Source organism: Macadamia integrifolia, chromosome 1 (genome assembly GCF_013358625.1).
Source record: "Macadamia integrifolia cultivar HAES 741 chromosome 1, SCU_Mint_v3, whole genome shotgun sequence".
NCBI classification, from domain to species: domain Eukaryota; kingdom Viridiplantae; phylum Streptophyta; class Magnoliopsida; order Proteales; family Proteaceae; genus Macadamia; species Macadamia integrifolia.
The window spans coordinates 2523685-2548148 of NC_056557.1; the positions used below are offsets into that span (position 1 = coordinate 2523685).

The 24464-nt window shown below is 36.3% G+C and overlaps 1 protein-coding gene across 4 annotated transcripts; it reads left to right on the forward strand.

The window, feature by feature from the left end:
* The first annotated feature begins 245 nt into the window (after positions 1 to 245).
* On the forward strand, positions 246 to 23721 carry LOC122077026. 4 transcript variants are annotated; one of them, XM_042642779.1, is made up of 3 exons: positions 272 to 1054; positions 23120 to 23216; positions 23316 to 23347. In XM_042642779.1, exons 1-2 carry the CDS (start codon positions 524 to 526, stop codon positions 23213 to 23215), a joined length of 627 nt encoding a protein of 208 aa, XP_042498713.1. In that variant the 5' UTR covers positions 272 to 523; the 3' UTR covers position 23216; positions 23316 to 23347. The 4 variants fall into 4 exon arrangements, with proteins under 4 accessions (XP_042498696.1, XP_042498713.1, XP_042498706.1 ...); XM_042642772.1 differs by lacking the exon at positions 23316 to 23347 and adding an exon at positions 23530 to 23721 and having other exon boundaries at positions 273 to 1054; XM_042642762.1 differs by lacking the exons at positions 23120 to 23216; positions 23316 to 23347 and adding an exon at positions 9501 to 9829 and having other exon boundaries at positions 246 to 1054.
* The last annotated feature ends 743 nt before the right edge of the window (positions 23722 to 24464 follow it).

A 24464-nucleotide genomic window follows, 5' to 3' on the forward strand; every position in this document is an offset into this window, starting at 1 on the left:
ATCTGTGAATATTATAAATGGTGACATTTTGGGTCCATGGGAGGTCCAAACTCTTAAAAATAAGACACTGCATTTTCTTACAAATTTGGATTGGAAGGAGGTTATTCATGTGTGGAGGGAGATTAACAGTTCAGTTGATTACATGGCTGCTTACGCCATGGGAGAGGATGATTACATACATATGCAACCATTTGATTGGATTATCTGTGCATTAGATGGAGAAATCTAATTAAATCAAGGATATACGTTATAATGATAAAAATGGTAAGTGCAAAACATAAGATCAATTCTCAGCTGCAAAGGATAATGAACACAGATTTCACCTCCCTTAGTCTGAACCTATGATAGAAATCCAAATTGAAGATGCAGTTAATGCACCCAATCAGTTTATGTATATACATGGTATGACAGCTTTGAATAGACACCTCAGTTAAACCCATCTCTCTCTCGCTTTCTCTTGCTCTCTTTTGCTCTCTGCTCTCTGCTCTCTGCTTTCTGCTCTCTGCTCTCTCTCCAACCCCAAATGGTTGCTAATGAAGGTCCCAAATTTGACTATGAAGTGTTTGCAGGTTTGGAACCACTAGACCCTAATCTCCCATGGGACTTCTACCCAAATGACACTACGGCTGAAGAAGGATCCAAAGAAGCGGTGGTGGTACCACCCATGCAGAAGGAGCCACCTTCAGCAGAGCAACAGCTACCACCACCATCACCTGTCGTTGGCAAAGAGATAGATGCATCTAAAGAAGTGGTGGTGGTATCACCCACCAAAAAGGATCCCTTTCCAGCAGAACAACAGCTACCACCACTGTCACTTGTGGTAGATCAAAAGATAGATGGATTTGAAGAAGCAGTGGTGGTATCACCCGTAGAAAAGGAACCACCTTCAGCAGAACAACAGGTGCCACCACTGTCACCTGTGGTTAACAAAAAGAAAGATGCTTCAGGTTCAAGGTCTAGAGGGAGGCCAAAACGCGAACAAAAATGGCCAGATTGGTTGCCCCGTGACTGGCACATACAGATGAAGAAAAGAGAATCAGGGCAGATCGATAAGGTAATTTTGCCAGATCTGAGTTCATTTTTCATTAGATCTATAAAGTTTCAGATTGTTCCTTTACATTCTTTCATATTTGTAATTGATAATGTTTTCAACCATACAGTATCTGCTATTCTTTATTTTTATTGGATCTGTAATGTTTATTTTCCTTCTTGATAGAAGATTTTCAGGGTTCTATTAAAGGTGCAGAGCTACAGTTTTATTCACCTTTGAATATAATTGTCGGTTACGAAATTTAGACTGTCAGCCATGGAAAGGTGACAAGTGTACCCAGAAAGCTATAGTTACAGAAATAGAGAACAGATCAGGTCCTCGCATGAGGTCGTTTTCTTACGAGCCTATGATGAACAGTTGAATTCCACCAAGCCATGGAACAATGGAATTAACAGAGAGAAGCAGTGGAGTCCACATGTTCATCACAGGCTTGTATGAAAACGTTTTCGTATGAGGATCGATCAGAACTCACAGAACCATAGGAAAAATTTGCAAAACTGTCAGCCTTTTCCCTATATTTAATTAAGGATGTTAAAATCAAACCAAATTTTTTTGCCATAATCAAACCGAGCCACTTAATAAATAATTTGATTTTTTTTGTTTCAAAATTCAGAGCGACTAGTTAAATGATTTAAACCGATAGAATTTTTTAAATCATCGGTAATCCGATTAAAAAACTGGTTAATATATACATAATAAGTTAAGTCATTTATGGTTAGGATAAATAATTATAGTAAGAATAGATAATCCATTAAAAAAAATATATTTAAACCTTTTGAATTTAAATTTTAAGATATACAAACAATATAACCTTACAATTATTTGAAAGAAAAATATATATGTGAAAAAAAAAAAATTCTATTCAATATTAAGTTTATATCAATTTTAATAAAGGATAAAAAAGACGTATGAATAAAAAATTAAAAAACATAATAAAACTTTTAAAATTGAAATCAAACCGTTTAAACCAAAATCTTTTATTAAACAGTTCAGTTTTAGGTTTACCTAAGAAATAATATATCAAACCAAACCCAATCATTTACACAGAAACAAACCATTTAGCATTTTTATGTGTAATAGCTTTCCAATACTGAAAGGACAGTATTTGCATCCTACCACGGGCTAGGACAAGTGTAAGTCAAAAACTATGTTTAGAGGACTGAGTAAAATTGCAAAGCTGCCAGCTTATTCACATCTTGTTGGTCAGGTATAATAGCTTTCCGTACAGGAAGGATGGTATTTTCATCCTACCATGGGCTAGCACATTTCTTCTGGTTTGGTTTGAGGATGGAAACCAGTAAGGTTGGGCACAGGTTCTGATGTAAGCCTGATCCAACGGACCCTGAGTAATTCGGACCTCAACTAGAAACTGACCCACCAACAACTGGCACTAGGGACGAGAGTTTGTTGTGGTAGGTTACGTAGAAGCGGACCCTAACTAAGTCAAACCTAATGGTGCAGTCAGCAGACAAAGAGATCTAGCGTGCACCTCAATCAATTGTTTTGGAGCTAGCGCGCCTCGATCAATGAGATCTATAGTTTGGGATGTTACCTCAAAGTTTGTTTCAGCTGATGTTAATTGAGACGCTCAATTGAGACCCAAATATAGGCTTTCTTGACTTATTTTTTATTTTTAGTCTTGATTGAGTTTCTATTCTACTTATGGTCATGTGACTTATTTTTTATTTTTAGTCTTGATTGAGTTTCTATTCTGCTTATGGTCATGCCCGAGGTGGAATAAGTAGATCATTAGTATTTTTTATCATTGTTTTGGTTTTATTATTTGATTAATACAAATCTATTTGCTGATTCTTAGCAAAATAAATAAAATAAATAAAATAAATAAAATAAATAAAATAAATAAATAAATAAAGGGGGATGGGTTTAGGATGCAAGGGGCATGGTGGTCAAGTCTGAAGGAAAATAAGAGAGTGTGACACAAGCAGGACACCTTGGCTGTGTACCCACTCCTCCTAGTGACTAACAAAAGGTTACAACCATAATGAAGGTTAAAAAAAAACAAAAAAAACCCTCCAAATCTCCTCTGACAAAAGGGTCATTACATGAGGAACCAAAAGGGTTGCACTCCCCATTTCTCCACAAGTGACATCTTCCAAGGAGACTTCTTTCCTATAAGAGTAATAGCCCAACATCGGCCCCTACATCTCCTCTGACATCACTAACAATAGAAGGTTGCAATCTAGTTTTGTTCTGATGATGTGGACCAAGTTGTTGTACGAGAACCATCATCATATGATTTTGATCCACATACATGGAATCCACCAAAGAGTTTTTCCTTGTGCAGATTCCATATGTGTGGATCAGTCCCATACAAGAATGGTTCTCATATGAGAAGCGGATAATGTTAAAGTTTCTATCCTTCCAAATATAGGCAATGGTTGAGCAAAAATCTAGTTTGACAACAGAACTAATCGTCTCCTTCGAAGTTCTTCCCATCCAATAAGCCTCGCACATGACACTCCTCACAAGATGCTGCAACCAAGGCATTCAACTTTTGCATGGATATGGGCACATGGTGACCTTCCCATTGATGACAAGGCGTGCAAGCACATGGTCACATTAACTTTTAAGGTGTGTACTCTGTCATAATAACTTCAGCAGGGATGGTGAGACTTCCTAACCACATTATTGAGGAGCTAGCGAGAGATGTAGAGTCTAGATGGAGATTTCAATTTTATAGTTAGCGAATAGGATTCCTTGCTAATGTCAATGCCGAAGGTGGAACTTTTTAGGTCATGTGTTAGTCTGGAGTTATTATGTAATTGTAGTTGATAATATTTTTCCTTTTTTAATACAATCTGATTTTCTAGAGGAAAATAAAAAAGGAGTGTACTCTGTCATAATAATTGTGAAAGTAGCTGGCTCCCTTATCTTCCTTAATTGCTCTCTAGTGGTGGAGATTTGGAACATATATATATATATATATATATTTTAATATTCATTAGTTGGGCTTCAATTCTAGTGAAGGCTTGGTTTGTGATTTAAAGAAGATTGAAGATGGATCAGGTTCTCGTACATTCTTGATCCACACACATGGAATCCAGTTGAAATCCACAAGAGTGCTGGATTCCATGTGTGTAGATCAAGATCGTATGAGAATGATTCTTGTTCGAGAAACTGATCGGCGCTCAAGGAGATCTGGTTACTTGGTATCATTTTGATTCATTACCATTTATGGCTTGAGCGAAATAAAAGAAGATATGACAATATCTATAGAAGGGAAGAGTAAATTGCTAAGTTTGTGCCACAAGATCTCTAGGATGTGACATTTCTGCTCCCAGTCTCATCTCTTTGTTGAATGACTTTAGGGTGTTAAGGAGTTTGAGAATTAAAGGGATTGGTTGTATGTGGGCCATCTAAGAATGCTTGGACGTTAATCCTGTATTATATTTTTTTCTCTTAGTTCCATTTTGTTGACTATGAGTCAAAAGAAAAGGGGTGGCAAGAGCGGGGGTGGAGCCCTTAGATCATCGTCTGGCGAGTTTATCATCTGTTTCTCTCTTTTTTTTCCACTAAAGATCAATAAATTTTATTGAAGAATTGGAAAAATAATACATCTCATGAAAGACAACATAAACCACCCCCACCTTTGGTATGGCCATGAGCAGGGGAGAATAAATTGTAAAAAAAGAAAACATTAAGAAAACCGAAACTTAGGTCTTGATTCTACATCATGAACAATCTCTGACTGAATATGAGGTGGGAAGGAGATATTAACATCTGAAGCTCTTGTTTTTGCTGCCTCCTTTGCAAGAAAATCAACAGCACAATTAGCTTCCCGAAAGCAGTGCGTTATCTTCCAATTTCTAAAGTTCAGATTATCCTTCACAGACATCCAATCCTAAAAAACAAACCAAGGAATAGATTGTGACTGAAGAGCTACAACCACTGCTGCTAAATCCATTTCAATCCAAAGAGCATCAATCTGAAACTCTTTGGCTTGAAAAATTCCTTCCATAAGAGCTGTGAACTCAACATAGTAATTTGAGTGGACTCCTAAGAACTTCTTAAAAGAACCCACCACAGAGCCCCTGTGATTACGAAAAACTCCTCTTGTTCCTAATCTTCCTGGGTTACACAAAGAACAACCGTCCACATTTAACATTGTCCACCTCAAACCAGGTTTACACAAAAAAAAACTTCTAATATCAACATGGCCTTTTCAGGATGAACAATTAATCCCAACTGGCGGCAGAAAATCAAGTCCATAGGGTTCTTGATCACTCCGACCAAGGAACCATGCACTAGCCTCCTGCACCTCTCTTCTAATCTTCTCATAAATTTTTGATCTAGATTTTGAACCCCCTTCATAACGCCTTTCATTCCTCTCCTTCCTAATGTTATCAACCACAATAATGAAGCCCAATGACCAAGGTTCACTCACTGGAACCACCCTACGCTTCCTGATCCACCATTGAGATGGCTGAATAATATCATCAATATTTGGCCAAGATATACCAAAACAGTTCATAAAATATTTCCATATGGCCGCAAAGAAGCTGCAATTTCTAAAAATATGATTTAAAGTCTCAGCATCGGTACCACATAAAAAGCATTTTGAAGCAAGAGACACACCCTTTCCACAGACAATATCATATGTTGGAAGATTTCTGTGCAAAAGCTGCCACCCTAAAGTGGATTGCCTTGGTTGCAATTGACTACTTCAGACCATAAAAGACCATGGGACTTTGGGGTTCCTTCTCCTTATCTCATTCCACGTAGAAAAAGAAGAAAAAGTCTTAGATGAGGTTCCGCTCCAGATACACCTGTCCTCAAAATCAAATTGAGGCAGCCTTATCAAACTGGCGGCAGAAAAAGTATCTTTGAGCACATTAGAACTTACATCAGGAATAGTCCAGCTAAAGTCTTGAATAATAGAAGACACCTTCAAAGAAGAGCTAATCATAGGATTCAGAGCATTACCACATAAATCCACAATAGATTTTTCTCTCACCTAGTTATCTCTCCAAAGATTAATACTCTTACCATTCCTCACAATTCATCTTTCCTTATCAGAAATGAAGGACCACATCTTACGAATACCTGGCCATATCGAAGATGATTTATATGATTTTTTGGGGATACCATTGATAAGAAATCTGGTTTAAAAAAAATCTACTCATGGCCGAATTCCCATGTTTGACATTCCAAGCCTGCTTGTAGAGAAGAGACTTATTAATATCACGAAGTCTACAAATGCCCAGCCCACCTTCTTCTTTTGGCTTACAGACTAGATCCCACTTCACCGTCACAAGTTTCACTGTATCTACATCGCCTGACCAGATGAAATTCCTCATCCATTTTTCCATCTAATTAATCAAGGTAGAAGGCCACCAGTACATAGAGAAATTGTGAACAGGTATACCCAAAATAATCGAATGAACTAATTGCACTCTACCAGCCATAGAGAGCGATTTACCTTTCCAACCCGACAATCGCTTTTTGATCTTGTCCATCACAGGCAATAAGAACTGATTTTTTACTATTCCTTTAAATATTTGGACCCCAAGATATTTGGAGGGAAAATTGCAAGAGCTTATTCCCATAATATCTATGATATTTTCCTTTCTTAAAGGAGTAACTCTACCCATGAAAAACTTACTTTTATCTAAATTCACATGCTGACCAGAAAACTCCTGATACTTTTGCAAGAGCTCATGGAGGTTTCTAACATAATTTATAGAAGCATTCATAAATATTAAAATATCATCAGCAAAAAGTAAGTGAATCGGAACTATCTCACCTCTTGGGCCTTGCAAAGCTTTGGTTTTTTCTCCTGCTGTAACCTCTTCAAATCTCTACAAAGAACCTCTTCTGCCAATATGAATAAAAGAGAAGAAATAGGGTCCCCTTGATGAAGCCCTCACTCCACACCAAAATATCCCACGGGGCCTCCATTAAGAAGAATGAAAATTTTGGAAGAAGAGAGAATTTGGAAAATCCAGTTAATCCACTTTTCTATGAATCCAAATCTTCGCAAAACATGCATAATAAAACTCGATGATATTGTATCAAAAGCCTTCTGAATGTCTATCCTTGCACCCATTCCACCTCCTCTAGTAGAAGAAAACAAATTTCATGGCTGAATTAGCAGTTGTCATCAAAGGACTTGAATCAGCTCAGGAAAAAGGAATCCATCATCTCTGGATAGAGTGTATCCAGAGATGATTTGAAGGAAGTGGTAGAGTATATACCTCATCAAAATATTCCTTGGAGATTCCTTCAACAATGGTAGCAACTGAAGGGTTTTCTTTTTTCTATGCAATGGTATATTTCCCATTGCTTCATAGAAGTCAATTGTGAGGCTGATTTTCTTGCTAAGCGTGCCACAAAGTTTTGTAGATCAGTTCTACCAAAAAGAAAAAGAAAAGGGGGGATTCAAAGAGAAACTTGAGATTGTGCTCTAGTAGATATCAATCCCGATACCCAGTCTGTATCGGTCACTTTTGCCCTTATTTTTTTTTACAAAAAATATACATTTTTTACTATTTTACCCCTTAATCGATCCGGATTGATTAGGTATACCGATATTGATATTGATACTCATATCGATACGATATGACCAATACAACAGATCTGATATCAATGCTTAGAACCATGATGACTGCAATATTCATTCTTTAATGCTTTTGATACCCAGGTTGCCTTTTGCCTTAGGGTCGTAGATGAAGTTCCATGAAATATGGCAATGTTTCCTCTCCAGATTTGGTTTTTTTTTTTTAGGTCAGCAAAAATATACTTAAAAAAAAAAAAGAATAGAATAGAATACAGATAGACCCACTTGGGCAAACTAAAAACAAAAACTAGATCTCCTTTCCGCCTTCGGCATTGCCATCAGCAGAAGAAAAGAACTGGACAAAAGAGCTTTGACGTAGCCTCCTACTCCACCATTGGCTTTGCCATCAGTCGAGGTGGAGACTAAGAAAGCAAGAGGCAAATGATGTAGAAGAAAGCAACATATCACTTGAATCTGAATCATGGTCTCTTTGTGGCATCCCAATCAATGCCATTGCATGTGAATCTGGGAGCATCATTCCATATAGTCGACGATCTTGTCGTAGCAACATGCTTCGCTGGGTTATCTGCAACGATATTAACCTCTCTAAAGCAGTGCATAATACTCCATCGAGTGTTATTCAGATATCTCAGCAAGGACTGCTTCGGAGTCGCATTCAACCTCAATCCATGGTAGCCGAAGTTCATTGGCATTTTGAAAAGCTGCAAAAAAGGCAGAAAATTCCACATCATAATTACTTGTAATTCCCTCAAAAGAAGAAAAGCACCTCATAGGGATGCCCCACATAATCCCAAAAAATGCCCCCTGCACCAGCATATCCCGGGTTCCCAAGTGAGCACCCATCAATATTAATCTTGACGTAGCCACTCACAAGGAGTAGAGAGATAGATGACTTTAAAAGGAAAAAAAAAAAGAAGGGATAATGACAGAAACTGAAAAGTCTAATATGGGATGCGCCATATGTACAACTGATATGGACCATGATATTCAAGATGTAGCCAACCCAAAGGGTAACTTTTCGGCCAAATATCTATAAGATAGCATCAATTCTTGTTTCAATCAAATCAAGCTATTATCTTGCGATTTGGGAAGAGGTGAAAGTTTTGAGAAGATAGTCTACTTTCATTGAATGGTTTATTCCATATTGGGAATCAACCCCATTTAATTCATGTCCTTTGGTCTTGGCCCAGTTTGGAGAAAAAACTTTGCCATATTTCATGAGACTTAATCTGCGACTCTAAGGAAAAAGGCGGTCTGGGGATCAAAGGGATTAAGGATATGACCATTGCAGTCATCTTGAAGTGATAACGATGGGTGCCCAATATAATAGATGGTGTAAAGGATCTTTGATATGTTGAAGGTTGAGGATTGTACTATCCTTTTCAAGATGGTAACGAAGTGCTCCAAGGTGGGGTACATTTGCTAGTTGGGGCCGTTTTTTTTTTGTTTTTTTTTTAAAGATCAGCAATAAAATATTATTAAGAATACAACTTGCTAAAAGTATAGCCCAGTACCAAAACCGCAGCCTTCCTATCCACCTTCAGCATGGCAGTCAATAGATAGGAAGACTTCAAAAACAAATTAATGCTTAGCTAAATCTGAACTGAGGCTTTTCTTGAGCATCTCAACTTATATCCTCAATAGAGAAACGGGAAGAACATCCCATAAAATTGTTGCTCTTGACACTGCAACTTGCTTTGCCAAAGCTGGATAGTAAGGTTAAACTTGAAACTATGTTCTCTAATTTCCTTTAGTCATGGCCAAACATCTGCATGGCCTCAGAGTTGCTAATCTGATGCACACTAAATCGTTTAGAGGAGGCTAAGCGCTAAAACTGGATATTATGAAAGTGTATAGCACGTTGGATTGGGGTTTTCTTTTTGAGTTCTAAGGAAGTTTGGCTTCTCTCAGCTCCTTATTGACAGGCTGCATAAGATCCTCGTGTCCACAAGACTCTTAGTTCTCACAAATGGAGGCTCGGTTGGGTTCTTTGGCATGGAACGAGTTCTGGGACAAGGAGATCCTCTGTCCTCCATTCTTTTAATCATTGCAGAGGAAGTTTTGTGCTGTGGCATTCACGCTCTAATTTGGAATAAGAAGATGCGATCTCTTCCTAGTCCCAGGCATGCCTCTACTCCCTCCCATTTATTGTATGTTGATGATATATCTATATTCATTAATGTAGACATTATTTTTTTTTTGCTAAACATTTAAGGAGAATTTTGGAGCTTTATCAGCAATATTTTGGTCAAATTATCAGTATCGAGAAAAGCAAGGTCTTTTTTGGGAAAATTCAATTGGCAAGGAAATATCGTCTCAAAGAGGTCATTAATACTCCTCAATGTAAGTTTCCCACTCGGTACTTGGGTGTGGAGATTTTTAAAGGGATAATGAAGAAACATTTAATTATGCCTTTAGTTGATAAGTTCAGCTAGGCTTGCTGGGTGGAAAGGAAAGCTTTTATCTCAAGCTGGTTGCGTGGAGTTGGTAAAATCGATGATGGGGAGTATCCCTATACATATTTTGTTGTGTATATCTGGCCATCCTCTGTTATTTCCCAGATGGAGCGATGGACTAGTAATTTTATTTGGAGTGGTGATATGGATATTGCCAAGGCAATTATGGTGAGATTGGACATGGTGTGTAAGCCAAGAGCTGAATCTTGCTATGTTAGCCAAGCTAGCTTGGTATATTAAATCTGATAAGTCTATGGTTGCTGCTTTCTTGCGTAGAAGATCATGGCATATAATTCATGGAAAATTACCAACTGACAATGAAATTCGATCTTGCTCGGTTGCTCTTGCTTCGGGAATTCTCTCTGCATGGCTGGTTCAGAATCTCACTCATATGTTTCTTGATTGTAGTTTTCTGATGATATCTGGAAGGATGTTTTGAGGTTTTTTTGATCCTCATTGGTAAGGAGTTCCATCTATTCAAGAGATTTTTTCGTGGGGGAAAAGGAAACATAACTCTATTTCAATTAATCAGATATGGAATCAAGTATTACTTCACATCTTACATCATATCTGGTTCGAAAGAAGTCGTCGGTGTCATGATAGCATTTTCCGTACATCCTGACTTGTGGTGAAAGCAATATTAAATGATTTGTATACTCTATCAATTGTAAGCCCAGCAAAAGTAAAATCGGTGAAAGACCTGGTCCTATCATCTTCCTTGCGGTTGATGACGGCAAGTCCTAAACCAAAGCAGATTTTGGAGTTAGTGTGGATTCTCCCTGTGATTGGCTGCGTCAAGATTAATATTGATGGGTGCTCACTTGGGAACCCAGGATACGTTGGCGTAGAGGGCATTTTTCGGGATCATGTGGGGTGTCCTATGAAGTGCTTTTCTTCTTTTGAGGAAATTACAAGTAATTATGATACAGAATTTGCTGCCTTTTTTGCAGCAATTCAAAATGCCAATGATCTCTGGCTGCTATGGGGGTTGAAAGCGACTCCAAAGCAGTCCTTGCTGAGATATCTAAATGACACTTGTTGGAGTATTCTACATTGCTTTAGAGAGGTTAATATGGTTGTGGATAGACTAGCGAAGCATGCTGCTGCGACAAGATCGTTGACTATATGGAATGATGCTCCCAGATTCACATGCAATGGCATTGATTGGGATGCCACAAAGAGACCATGATTCAGATTCAAGTGATATGTTGTTTCTCTATGTTAGTTGGCTCTTGCTTTCTTAGTCTCCTCCTTTGCTGATGGCAAAGCCGAAGGTGGAGCAGGAGGCTACGTCAGAACTCTTTTGTCCAGTTCTCTTCTTCTGCTGATGGCAATGCCGAAGGTGGAAAGGAGATATGGTTTTTGTTTTTAGTTTTCCCAAGTGGATCTATCTGTATTCTATTCTTTTTTTTTTCTTAATATATTTTTGCTAACCTTAAGAAAAAAAAAAAAAAAATAAAACCAAATATGGAGAGGAAACACTGCCATATTTCATGGTACTTCATCTACGACCCTAAGGCAAAAGGCAGCCAGGGTATCAAAAGCATTAAAGACATGAATATTGCAGTCATCATGGTTCTAAGTATCAATATCAGATCGGCCATATTGGCTGTATCGTATCGATATGAGTATCGGTATACCTGATCAATCCGGATTGATTAAGGGGTAAAATAGTAAAAAATTTATATTTTTTGTAAAAAAAGTAAGGGCAAAAGTGATTGATACGAACTGATCTGATCTGATCCGATCCGAATTGGTATTGTATTGGTATTGAGATTGGTATCTACTGGAGCACAATCTCAAGTTTCTCTACGAAACCTTTTTTTTCTTTTTTGTAGAACTGATCTACAAAACTTTGCAGCATGCTTAGCAAGAAAATCAGCCACACAATTGACTTCTTTGAAGCAATGGGAAATATACCATTGCATAGATAAAGAAAACCCTTCAGGTGCTACCATTGTTGAAGGAATCTCCAAGGAATATTTTGATGTGATATATACTCTACCACTTCCTTCGAATCACACTCTATCTTGAGATGATGGATTCCTTTTTCTTGAGCAGATTTGAGTCCTTTGATCACAACTGTGAATTCAGCCATGAAATTTGATGAGGTTCCTAGAAGCTGAGAGAAACATATAATAAACTCCCTGGACGATGATCCAAGGGCTCCACCCCCACTCTTGCCACCCCTTTTTTTTTGCACATAGTCAACAGAATGGAACCAAGAGAAAGAAAAATATAATATAGGATTAACGTCCAAGCGTCCTTAGACGGCCCATAAACAATCAAAATTATTTCAAACCCGCACCTTCCACATAGCCATCAAGAAGGGAAAGAAATAAAATCCACAAGTCAACTAAAGATATATCTAGGATGTTGAAAATTTTCCCAAGATATATCTGAAATAATGAAACCCGGAGAAATATCCCACTGCTCAAATATATTGGATTTTTCAGCCATTTTAGGAAGTGCATTTGCCACCGAGTAAACCTCACGATAGCAATGAGATATATACCACTGGATTAAATTTAGATAACTCGCCAAGTGGTTCCAATTATGTGTAAAGACCCAAGGGAATTTTTCTTGAGAAGCACTCCATTACCGCTTTCGAATCGCATTCAATCTATAAATGAAAAATATCTATCTCCTTTGCAAGCTAAATATCCCTGAAAACTGCATTGATTTCTTCCATATAATTTGAATACACTCCAAGATACTTTGAGAAGCTAGCAATATGTTCCCCATCAACCTATCGTAACACCTCTACCAGCCCTAGATTACTCAAAGAACAGCCATATACATAGAGTTTTGTCCATGAAGGGAGCAACTTCAAGCAAAATCCTTCCATGATTCTTTGATGAGGTTGACCAATCCCTTTAATTCCCAAACCCCTTAACACTATAAAGTCATTCAACAAAGAGATGAGATTGGGAGCAGAAAAGTCACATCCTAGAGATCTTGAGGCACAAACTTAATTAGCAATTAACTCTGCCCTTCTATAGATATGTCATATCTTCTTTTATTTCACTCAAGCCATAAATGGTAATGAATCAAAATGATCCCAAGTAACCAGATCTCCTTGAGAGCGGATCAGTTTCTTGTACATGAATCATTCTTGCATGATCCTGATCTACACACATGGAATCCAGCCCTGTTGTGGATTCTAAGTATATGGATCAAGATCGTACGAGAACCTGATCTATTTTTGATATCCTTTAAGTCACAAACCAAAACCTTCACTAGAATTGAAAACCAACTAAAAAAAAAAAACAACTGTTCCAAATCTTCACCACTAGAGAGCAATTAAGGAAGATGAAAGGAGCCACCTATTTTCACAATTATTATGACAGAGCACACAAATTTTTTTTTTTTTACACCTTAAAGTTAATAGAACCATGTGCTTGAACACCTTAATGTCATGTGCCAAGCTTATTGGATGGGAAAGAACTTCAACGGAGACTATTAGTTCGGTTGTCAAACTATATTTTTGCTCAACTATTGTCTATATTTGGAAGGACAGAAACTTCAACATCATCCACTTCTCATATGAGAACCATTCTCATACGGAACTGATCCACACACATGGAATCTGCACAAGGAAAATCCTTGTGGTGGATTCCATGCATGTGGATCAGATTGTATGATAATGGTTCTTGTACAAAAAAGAACCTGATCCGCACTCATCTTCCGGAACAAAACTAGATTGCGACCTTCTATTGTTGGTGATGTCAGAGGAGACGCAAGGGCTGATATTGGGCTATAGGAAAGAAGTCTACTTGGAAGATGTTACTTGTGGAGAAATGGGGAGTGCATCCCTTTTGGTTCCCCATGTAATTACCCTTTTGTCAGAGTAGATTTGGAGGGTTTTTTTGGATTCCTTCATAATCGTTGTAACCTTTTTTAGCCATTGGGAAGGTGGGTATATACTACTAGGGTGCCTTGCTTGTGTCACACACTCTCTCTTTCCTTCGGACTCGACTGCCATGCTCCTTGCATCCTAACCCCATCCCTCCTTTATTTTTTTTTGAATTCCTTTATAATGGTTGTAACCTTTTCTTAGCCATTGGGAGGGGTGGGTATACTGCTAAGATGCCCTGCTTGTGTCACACTCTCTCCCTTTCCTTAGGACTCGACCACCAGGCCCCTTGCATCCTAACCCCATCCCCCCCCCCCTTTTTTTATGCTAAGAATCAACAAATAGATTTGTATTAATCAGATAATAAAACCAAAACAATGAGAGAAAACACTATTGAGCTACTATTCCACCTTCGGCATGGCCATCAACAGAATAGAAACTCATTCAAGACTCAAAAAAATAAAAAAAAAAAAAAAAAAAAAAAAAAAAAAAAACAATAATAATAATAAATCAAGAAAACCTATATCTGGGTCTCAATTGAGCATCTTAGTTAACATCAGCTAAAACATAATTTGGGGTAGCATCCCAAACTATAAATCTCATTGATTGAGGCGTACTAGCTCCAAAACAATTGATTGACGTTCGTGCTAGATCTCATTGTCATGAAATGACTGCACCATTAGGTTGAATTAGTTAGGGTTTGCTTCTGCCCAATTTGCCACAGCAAGCTCTCATCCCTAGTACTGGTTGTTGGTGGGTCAGTTTCTGGTTGAGGTTTGAATTTCTTAGGGCCCATTTGATAACATTTCAAGAAACGCATTTCTTCTGTTTCTGTGTCCAGAAACGGCAGAAACAGAACAAAAATTGTTTGATAAAACTGTTTCGTTTCACTTGTTTCAGAAATAGAAATAGAAATTTCTACCTATTTATGGTTCAAAAAACTTGTTTCGCCGTTTCTAGAAATGACTCATGGCCATTTTTTTCGCTGGTTACTATCGACTTCCAGAAACATGACTATCAAAGACCATCAATTCTATTTTTGTTTCTAAAAACAGAAATTTATGTTTCTGCCGTTTCTTGAAATAGAAACTGCAGAAATGTTATCAAACGGACCCTTAGGGTCTTCTGGATCAGGCTTTGACCAGAACCTGTGCCAAACCTTACTGGTTTCCATCCTTAAACCAAACCAGAAGAAGTGTGATAGCCCATGGTAGGATGAAAATACCATCCTTCCTGTACGGAAAGCTATTATACATGACCAACAAGATGTGAATAAGCCGACAGCTTTGTAATTTTACCCATAGTTTTCGACTTATACTTGTCCTAGCCCATGGTAGGATGAAAATGCTATCCTCTCAGTATTGGAAAGCTATTATACATAAGGATGTTAAATGGTTTTGTTTCAGTGTAAATGATTGGGTTCGGTTTGATGTATTATTTCTAAGGTAAAATTAAAACTGAACAGTTTAATAAATGATTTTGGTTTAAACGGTTCGATTTCAATTTTAAAAGTTTTATTAGGTTTTCTTAATTTTTTATTCAAACCTATTTTTTATCTTTTATTTTTTTTTATTAAAAATTGATATAAATTAATATTGAATTGGTTTTTTTTTTTGTTCATATATATTTTTCTTTTAATAATTGTAAGGTTGAAATTTTTTATATATTTTTTAAAATTTTAATTCAAAAGGTTTAACTATTTTTTTTAAAGGGTTGATTTATTCTTACTATAATTATTTATTATAACCATAAATAACTTACGTTATTATGTATATATTATTTGGTTTCTTAAACGGTTTACTGACGGTTTAAAAAATTCAATTCGGTTTAAATCATTTACCTAAACGTTCTGAATTTTGAAATAAAAAAATCAAACCATTTATTGAATGGGTCAGTTTGATTTTGATAAACAATTTTGGTTTGATTTTGACTTCGTTAAATAAATATAAGAAAAGGCTGACAATTTTGAGAGTTTTCCCTATGGTTCTATGAAGATTAAAAAAAAAAAAAAAAAAAAAAAAAAAAAAAAACTCAAAAACATCTTTCCAGATCTCATAGGAAAAACTACTATCAAGAAATATAAGAGTGAGAGATACCGAATCAGAAATGTCGAGAGAATTCCCAAAGCAAGAGCAACCAAGCGAGATTGAATTTGATAGCTAGTTGATAATTTTCCATGAATTATATGCCAGCCTATACGTCAGTTAGTAATTAGGAAATTACTGATTTGAACTTCTACAAAAGAAAGCAGCAACCAAAGACTTATCGGATTTAATAAACCAAGCTAGCTTGGCTAGCATAGCAAGATTCACATCTCTCAGCCTTTGGATGCCCAGCCCACCTTCAGCTCTTGGCTTACACACCATGTCCCATCTCATCGTAATTGCCTTGGCAGTATCCGTATCACCACTCCAAATAAAATTCCTAGTCCATCGCTCCATCTGGGAAATAACAGAGGATAGCTAGATATACACAACAAAATAATGTATAGGGATACTCCCCATCACCGATTTTACAAGCTCCATGTGACCAACTTGAGATAAGGTCTTTCTTCACCATCCTTTTAAAAATCTCCACGCCCAAGTACCGAGTGTGAAACTTATATTCTGGAATATTAATGACCTCTTTCAGATGACATTTCCTTGCCTATTGAATTTTCCTAAAAAAGACCTTGCTTTTCTCCATACTAATAATTTGACCAGAATATTGCTGATAAAGCTCCAAAATTCTCATTAAATGCTTAACTTCCCTAATGTCTGCATTAATGAATATAAATATATCATTAGCATATAATAAATGGGAGGGAGTAGAGGCATGCTTGGGACTAGGAAGAGATCGCATCTTCTCATTTCGTATCAGAGCATGAATGCCACAACACAAAACTTCGGCTGCAATGATTAAAAGAATAGGGGACAGAGGATCTCCTTGTCCCAGACTTTGCTCCATGACAAAGAACCCAACCAGGCCTCCATTTATGAGATCTGAGAGTCATGTAGACACGAGAATCTGATGCAGCCTGTCAATAAGGAGCTGAAGCCAAACTTCCTCAGAACCTCAAACAGAAAACTCCAATCCAACATATCATAGGCTTTCATAATATCCAGTTTTAGCGCTAAGCCTCCTCCAAACGACTTAGTATGCATCAGATTAGCCGACTCCGAGGCCATATAGATGTTTGGCCAAAACTAAAGGAAATTAGAGAACATGGTTTCAAGTTTAACCTTCCTATCCACCTTTGGCAAAGCATGATGTGGTATCAAGAGCTACAATTTTATGAGATGTCCTTCTTCATTTCTCTTTTGGCGATATAAGTTGAGATGCTCAAGAAAATCCACGGTTCAGATTTAGCTGAGCATTAGTTTGTTTTTAGAATCTTCCTATCTATTGACTGCCATGCCGAAGGTGAATAGGAAGGCTGCTGTTTTTGGTAGTGGGCTATACTCAATTTGTATTCTTTCATTTATTCTTAATAATATTTTATTTCCGATCTTAAAAAAAAAAAAAAAAAAGCCCGACTAGTAAATGTACCCACCTTGGAGCACATAATTAATAAGCGAAAAAAAAAAATCCTCCTTACATAGGATAAAAACATTGGCTTTCACCTTTTTAAGCACTTCTTTACTATCTTGAAAAGGATAGTACAATCCTCAACCTTCAACATATCAGAGATCTTTTACACCATATATTATATCGAGCACCCATCATTATTTTATTTTATTTTATTTGCTAAAAATCAACAAAATATTATCATTAAATCAAAGAATGAGTAGATAGAAGAAGAACCAAACCATTGAGTTATTATTCCACCTTTGGCATGATCATCAACAGAATAGCAACTCAATCAAAAAGAAATAGTAAATTACATGAAATGATGTCTGGGTCATTTTTGGAAATCCCAACTTACATTAGAAAGAATAAAAGTAGGAGCATTGTCCAATAGGGAAGAAGATCGAGTAGCTGCCCCATGATTTGCCAGCTTGTCAGCTACTATATTGACCCCTGTAGCAGTGAGATATCATCCATGATATGCTATCTAAGTACTTCTTATAGAACTTCACATTTCTGTTTAAAACTCCATGGGAATGCTATCCAAGTCACATTCAACCCAAAGATTGTCAATACCCATTTTAGAAGCATGATGTAACCCAAGAAAGAAGGCTGCAAACTCTGCCATGAAATTAGTACCAACCCTTCATAATGCGCAAAACATCTAATGGGAGTTCCCACATCATCTCGAACAATCCCACCTGCTCCTGAGCATCCTGGATTCTCAAGGGAGCACGGGTCAATATTCAGCTTATAGAACGTATTCGGAGGAAAACTCCAAAATCCGTTTTGAGGGAGGCGTCGCAATAGTCACATATAACTTCTTAGATAAAAAGAGATTATTCATAGAAGTCACATGAATCGTCACTTGTGAAGAGAAAACCTGGAGGTCCCTCATAACTGATTTCATGACACAAGATGGATGGATGTTTCTTTCTTCAAAGTTCTTTCTATTTCTCTCTGCCCAAATATGCAAGGACACTAGAGTACATAAAGGCACCCATCATTATCGCTTCAAGATGACTGCAATGTTCATGTCCTCACGAAGTATGGCAGAGTTTCTTCTCCAAATTGGGCCAAGACCGAAGGGCATGAATTAAATGGCGTTGATTTAAAAAATGGAATAAATCACTCAATGAAAGTAGACTATCTTCTCAAAACTTCCATGACCTCTTCCGAACCGTAGGATAGTAGCTTGATTTGATTGACACACGAATTGATGCTATCTTATGGATATTTGACTGAAAAATTATCCTTTTGGTTGGCTACATCTTGAATATATTTTTTTTTGGTAAGAGCTACATCTTGAATATCATGGTCCATCTCAGCTGTACATATGGCTCATCCCATATTAGACTTTTTCAGTTTCTATCATTATCCTTCTTATTTTTTTTACTTTTTTCTTTCCTTTTAAAGTTGTCTATCTCTCTACTCCCATAATATGGGCCAGATATGTCATTCCATAAGATGGGAGGACAGAGATAGATAAAGGGAGGCATTAGCATATACTAGGCAGCCTGGCGGCATTCCTTATCCCAATTTTTTGTTATTGTCTATTTGTTTTTTCTTTGGAAACATATTGCGTTTTTGTAAAATTTTAAATGCCTTTATTTTTCGACGGATGAGAGTAGTAACAAAAATAAAATATACGTATAAGAGAAACTGTTTGTTCTGAACTTGTTTTGATCTTACTCTTTGTTCTATAATTTCTTTATTCACTAATAAAGTTCTTTGCTGATTCTTAGCAATATATATATAAATATATATATATATATATATATATCTCAACAGATGAGTTTAGGGTTAATTTTGAATAAAACTTGATATGTATTATTTTATATATTTTTATTTATTTTTTTATTGTGAGCAATAAATATGCTTTACCAATATAACAATAGTAAGAAAATGTGCATCTGTCTCTGTTTGAAGCTACCAGAATTATGATCTTTTCTTTTTCTCTAAATTTTTTTCATTTTAATTTATGTCTTATCAATGAGGTCAAGAACATGTATTGTCTTAGTTTTGGGGGGAAAAAAAAAACCAAAAGACTAAGGCCCTCTTTGTAATCGTTTTTCTTTTTGATTTTGTTCACAAAAATGGTTTTGGATGCATTTGGTATCATTTATGGAGCTTGTTTCTATTTAAAAAAAATTGGTAAAACACAAAAACCAAAAAGAGACCAAAAGTCAATTTATGTGTTTTGGCCAAAAATGATTTTCAGTTATTTTTGCACTGAATTTTAATGAGCATGTGCTTAAAGACTCAATATGGAGGGGTAAAAAAGTCCTTTTCTTTGTAATTAGGAATCCAAGCCCCTTGCCCTCTCTTCTTTAGTTCAAAGTGGAGAAAGAGAGTTATAAGAAAGATGGGTGAAGGGAATCTCTTTGCCCCATTTCTTTAAAAAACTATTTTGCACATAGAGATGCCAAACTATTTCTCACAAAAAATCATTTTTGTCAAGTAGTTACCAAACATTTTTATGTTTTGACAAAAAAAGATTTTTATTAATGATTTTTATTAATGATTTTTGTTACATAGATAAAAATAAAAAGGAAAAATGATACCAAAGAGTGCTTAAGTTAGGGTATTCTTTTAACTTGTCATTGCACTTACTTAAAACTAGTGTTAATCTTTTCCAATTAAATAGATGATAAATGACAAGCACTCCATGGATTCCAATAATTCATAAAATTTTCATTGATATTTTTCAATTTCTAGACTTTATTGAAAGAAAGAAAGAATAACAAACACCTAAAGGGGAAACAAAATACAAGAATAGAAAAAAGGCTACTTAAAGAAGCCATATCTACCATATATTGAGAAGACTATAATATTCTAGTAAAGAAATTTTAAAGGTTGCAAATATGAATAATTTACACTCTTGTTGCTATTGATAAATATGTGAAGCAATCTGCAATGTAAATAATTATGAATAATTATTTTAAAGGTTGCAAATATAAATAATTTACACTCTTGTTTATGCTATTGATACATATGTGAAGCAATCTGCAATGTAAATAATTATTGTATATACATGGAGAGGTTTCCTACAATGTCGGAGTACTAGAAACCCCTAATAGGAATTGTTAAATGGGAGGGGGATCTCATATGAGAAAGAGTGTTGTGGGGCCCCCATTTATATGTGGGTGCATATAAAAGAATCCGCACATGGACAATGTACATATCCTTTACCTAAGCATTATTTTGGGTAAATCTTAATTTCATATTTCCTTCTAAGAATGTATTTGATTTGAGATACTCCAACATGCTTTTTGATTTTGACATCTATGCTTGACTCAATTGAATGAAAATTTGAATCTTAACAAGTGTGAATAATAAATTGTTAAAGAGAAAGCATATATGTTTTATAAATGAATTAATTGTGCTTGATCACGATATTATAAGGAAAAAAATAGATGTGAGGACTAAAATAGTTTGTTTCTGCAGGGAACTGATACTCATTTAGTTGGGAGAAGACTCAATCGAGTTGAGTTAAAAGCTGTAGTATTATATATACCATTTAATAGTATCAAGCCACTATCCGTATCTATGAACTCAAAACTCTTTGAACTGTTTGGAATTCAACCAAAGTTCTATATGAACATTATAGATCTCAAACTGATTACCATCACTCTAGAATTTTCCTTTTAGAGAAATACTTAACAGAATGAAGCTCTATAAGATGACCACTAATAGATGACTACCCTAACAATTTTCACAATTAATGATTCAATTTGTAGAGGTTTTTCTTATTATTTTTTTTTTTAATGATCAGAAGAGAACCATAAACTGCTGGAAAGATAGATGGGTTGACTCTGAATCTTTTCAACAAAAGGCAGGTTTGAGAGATGAGTTGTTTGCATCTTCCTCCATGACAGTTGCGGCCTTTATTGACAATAATGAGTGGAACTTCCCCACGGTTTCATCTTCTCTTCTTCAAGATTTTTTTCTCGCTGCTTCAACTATCAATATCCCTAGAGGTAACATAAAAGATACATGTATTTGGACCCTCTCTACCTCTGGTCAGTTCAGTACTTTCTCAGCCTGGAATGATATTCGCCGCCGAAATCCCAAGGTTCCTTGGCATGAGCTGGTCTGGATGAAAGGCCTCTCTCCTCGTCAGTCAATTTTTGGCTGGCGTCTGTGTCACCAGAAGCTTACTACTGATGATATCATTAGGAAAAAAGGCATCTCTTTAGCCTCCAAATGCATCATGTGCGGTCTTCATGCTGAGACTCTACCCCATCTCTTCTTAAATTGTAGTGTTTCTCGGGTCCTTTGGGAAAATTTCTTCAGCTGTTTTGGTTTTCTTTGGAAGGATCAATCCTCCATTGCTGATTTGATATCCTGGTGGAAACGAAAGCGAAGAATTTTGTCGGTAAAGGATCCTTGGGCGGCTGGTTTGATTATAGTGACCGACACTATTTGGCAAGAAAGGAATCATCGATGGCATGGTGGTAAGAGTACGGATGCCTCTCTGCTATTCATGAAAATATTGAGAACGCTCAAGGAGTCTAATCTCAACTTAAAAGGGGTCATTCGGACTACTGCTGATCTTCTTTGCTGCAGGAAACTAGGGTTACATGCAGTTCCAGGCGACCCTCCTTCCATTCTTGAAGTCATTTGGTGCAAGCCTCCACTCGCCTGGTCAAAGATAAACATTGATGGTAGTTCCATGGGAAACCCTGGTCGAGCAGGAGGAGGGGGTGTCATTCGTGATTCCAATGGGAAAGTTATATTCTCCTTCAAGCATTTCTTTGGCATCAGTACGAACTACTATGCAGAATTCATGACTTTTCTTCATGGTATCCGCCATGCAATGGGTCAAAGGATTACAAACTTGTGGATTGAATCTGACTCTGTGGCAGTAGTCACCGCTGTTCAAGGCAAGTCTCTCCCTTGGTTTGCCCTGCAAGAGTGGCTCTCTTTACAGCACTACCTCAATTCTATATCCTGGAAGATTTCTCATTGCTACAGGGAAGCCAATCCTATTGCGGATTACCTCGCAAAATCAGCTGCAAAAACAGGATTATCTGGAACCATGGAGGAATTTCCTACTCATATTATTGAGGAGATTAGATGGGATTCTTTCTCCAAACCAAGATTTAGATTCTGTAGATAGCTTTGGAGGTCCCTGCTGATGGCAATGCCGAAGGTGGGGTTCTTTCTTTTGCTTTGGTTTTTTCTTGCTGTACCCTGATATCTTTTTTATTCTCCATTTTAATACAATTTTGATTTCTAGCAAAAAAAAAAAAAAAGAAGAGAACCCTAGAGATCTATTCTCCCCAGGCCTTTGAGATATACTACTTACATTTTATGTATGCATATCTTGTAGATATAAGGTTGTCACTATATTGGTATCTTAGAAACTTTATTGACACATGGATGGATTTCACTTATTGCATTTGGTCAGATTTAATTGACATTTCATTTTTATCCCTTTTGTTGTTATGTTGATTTAGATTGTTAATCTGCCGATGATCATGTCAGAGGAGGACAACCGCTTGAATTTCAATTTTTTTTTTTTTTTTCTTTCTCTGGTTCCCTGGTACTACATTCATTCATTTTAATATTATTCTTTTGCTGACTTTAGAAAAAAAAGAAGGAAGTGGACTTTCGTGCGCAGATATGTGTGTTAGAAAAATAACATTTTATTTTATCATATTGTGCAGGTTTTTCTGGATCCTAGTCGTACCCACAGATTTAAATCCAAGAAGTACGTCCTTGAATTTTTTGAGAAACAAAAAGAATCAAATGTGGCGGAGTGAGGTGAATAATGATTCTTTTATAATCACACTTACAATTTCAAATCATATCTATTCTGATTGATTCCATCCTGGTTTTAAAGATAAGTGTTTAATTGATCAGGTCATTCAATTTGGATCAGTTTTCAAGGGGCACATGTATGATCTATTATATAGTGGTTTGGTGATATTTGTTAATATTAGGGTTTTATCACTTGGATTAGGCTGATCAGTTTCTCCAGGACCCATCTGATTGACCTATGATTGTGAACCATAAATCCTTGGATTTATATATTTTTATTTTCTGTTTCCTTATTTTCTTTTTCATGCGCTTGCAGGAGGTCATATCACTCTCTTTTTTGGAGTGGAATCTATTGCCTATATAATTTAGAATTTCAATTCGTTTTCATTTGAATGAGTTGCAGAATGTTGGTAGTGATCTAAGAATTTATTTTGTTTTGATTTGGACCAGTTGCAAAATGTTGGTAGCCTTTCAAGATTTTAAATCGTTTTAATTTGAACTAGTTGCAGAATGTTAGTAGTCAAGAATTTATTTCATTTTAATTTAAACCAATTGCAGAATGTTGATTTGATGTCTTTACTTCTTCATGTAAGATAAAATGTACTTTTAAGGATCTTTAATTCAAGTGTAAAAATTCAAGGTGTAAGTTTGACCCTGACAATCGAACCCTCCCTGTCCACCTAGAGCCTTAACAGAGCATGTGTTAAGATTTCTGACCTTGAGGATGGGTTAGGATTGGAAAACATTGACCTAGGCTGAGGTTAGGCCGGTCCTGGGTTTAGGCTTAGGCCCAATCATACTCAGCCTTGTCCAACCCAATCATGATTTATATAATATAATTTAAGACTATCATCCTATCATTTTATTCTGAATAATGAGATTCGGGTCACTAATTCTTATGATCAGGTGTTCTAAATATCTATTATTGTGTTGTATTTCATATTTTTAATTGTGTATTGATGGTGTTTTGATAACTTTACAATAATTTTGATCAAAGTTTTAACAACTTTCTTTGTTTACTCTAGATTAAAATATAACTATTGAGATGTATGATCCTCTATCACATGAACTAACTCATATTCTACCAAACAATAAATAATAATATATTGTACTTCATTAGACATTATGACACCACAACTGCAAAAATAGGAGTATCTGGAGCCATGGAGGAATTTCCTACTCATATTATTGAGGAGATTAGATGTGATTCTTTCTCCAAACCAAGATTTAGATTCTACAGATAGCTTTGGA

Excerpts from the sequence above, each read along its gene's own strand:
- LOC122077026 (XM_042642762.1), top strand. The coding sequence starts at position 524 with ATGGTTGCTAATGAAGGTCCCAAATTTGACTATGAAGTGTTTGCAGGT. Across the intron at positions 1,055-9,500 it reads AATCAGGGCAGATCGATAAG|CTCCTTATTGACAGGCTGCA; the intron begins GTAATTTTGCCA and ends GGCTTCTCTCAG.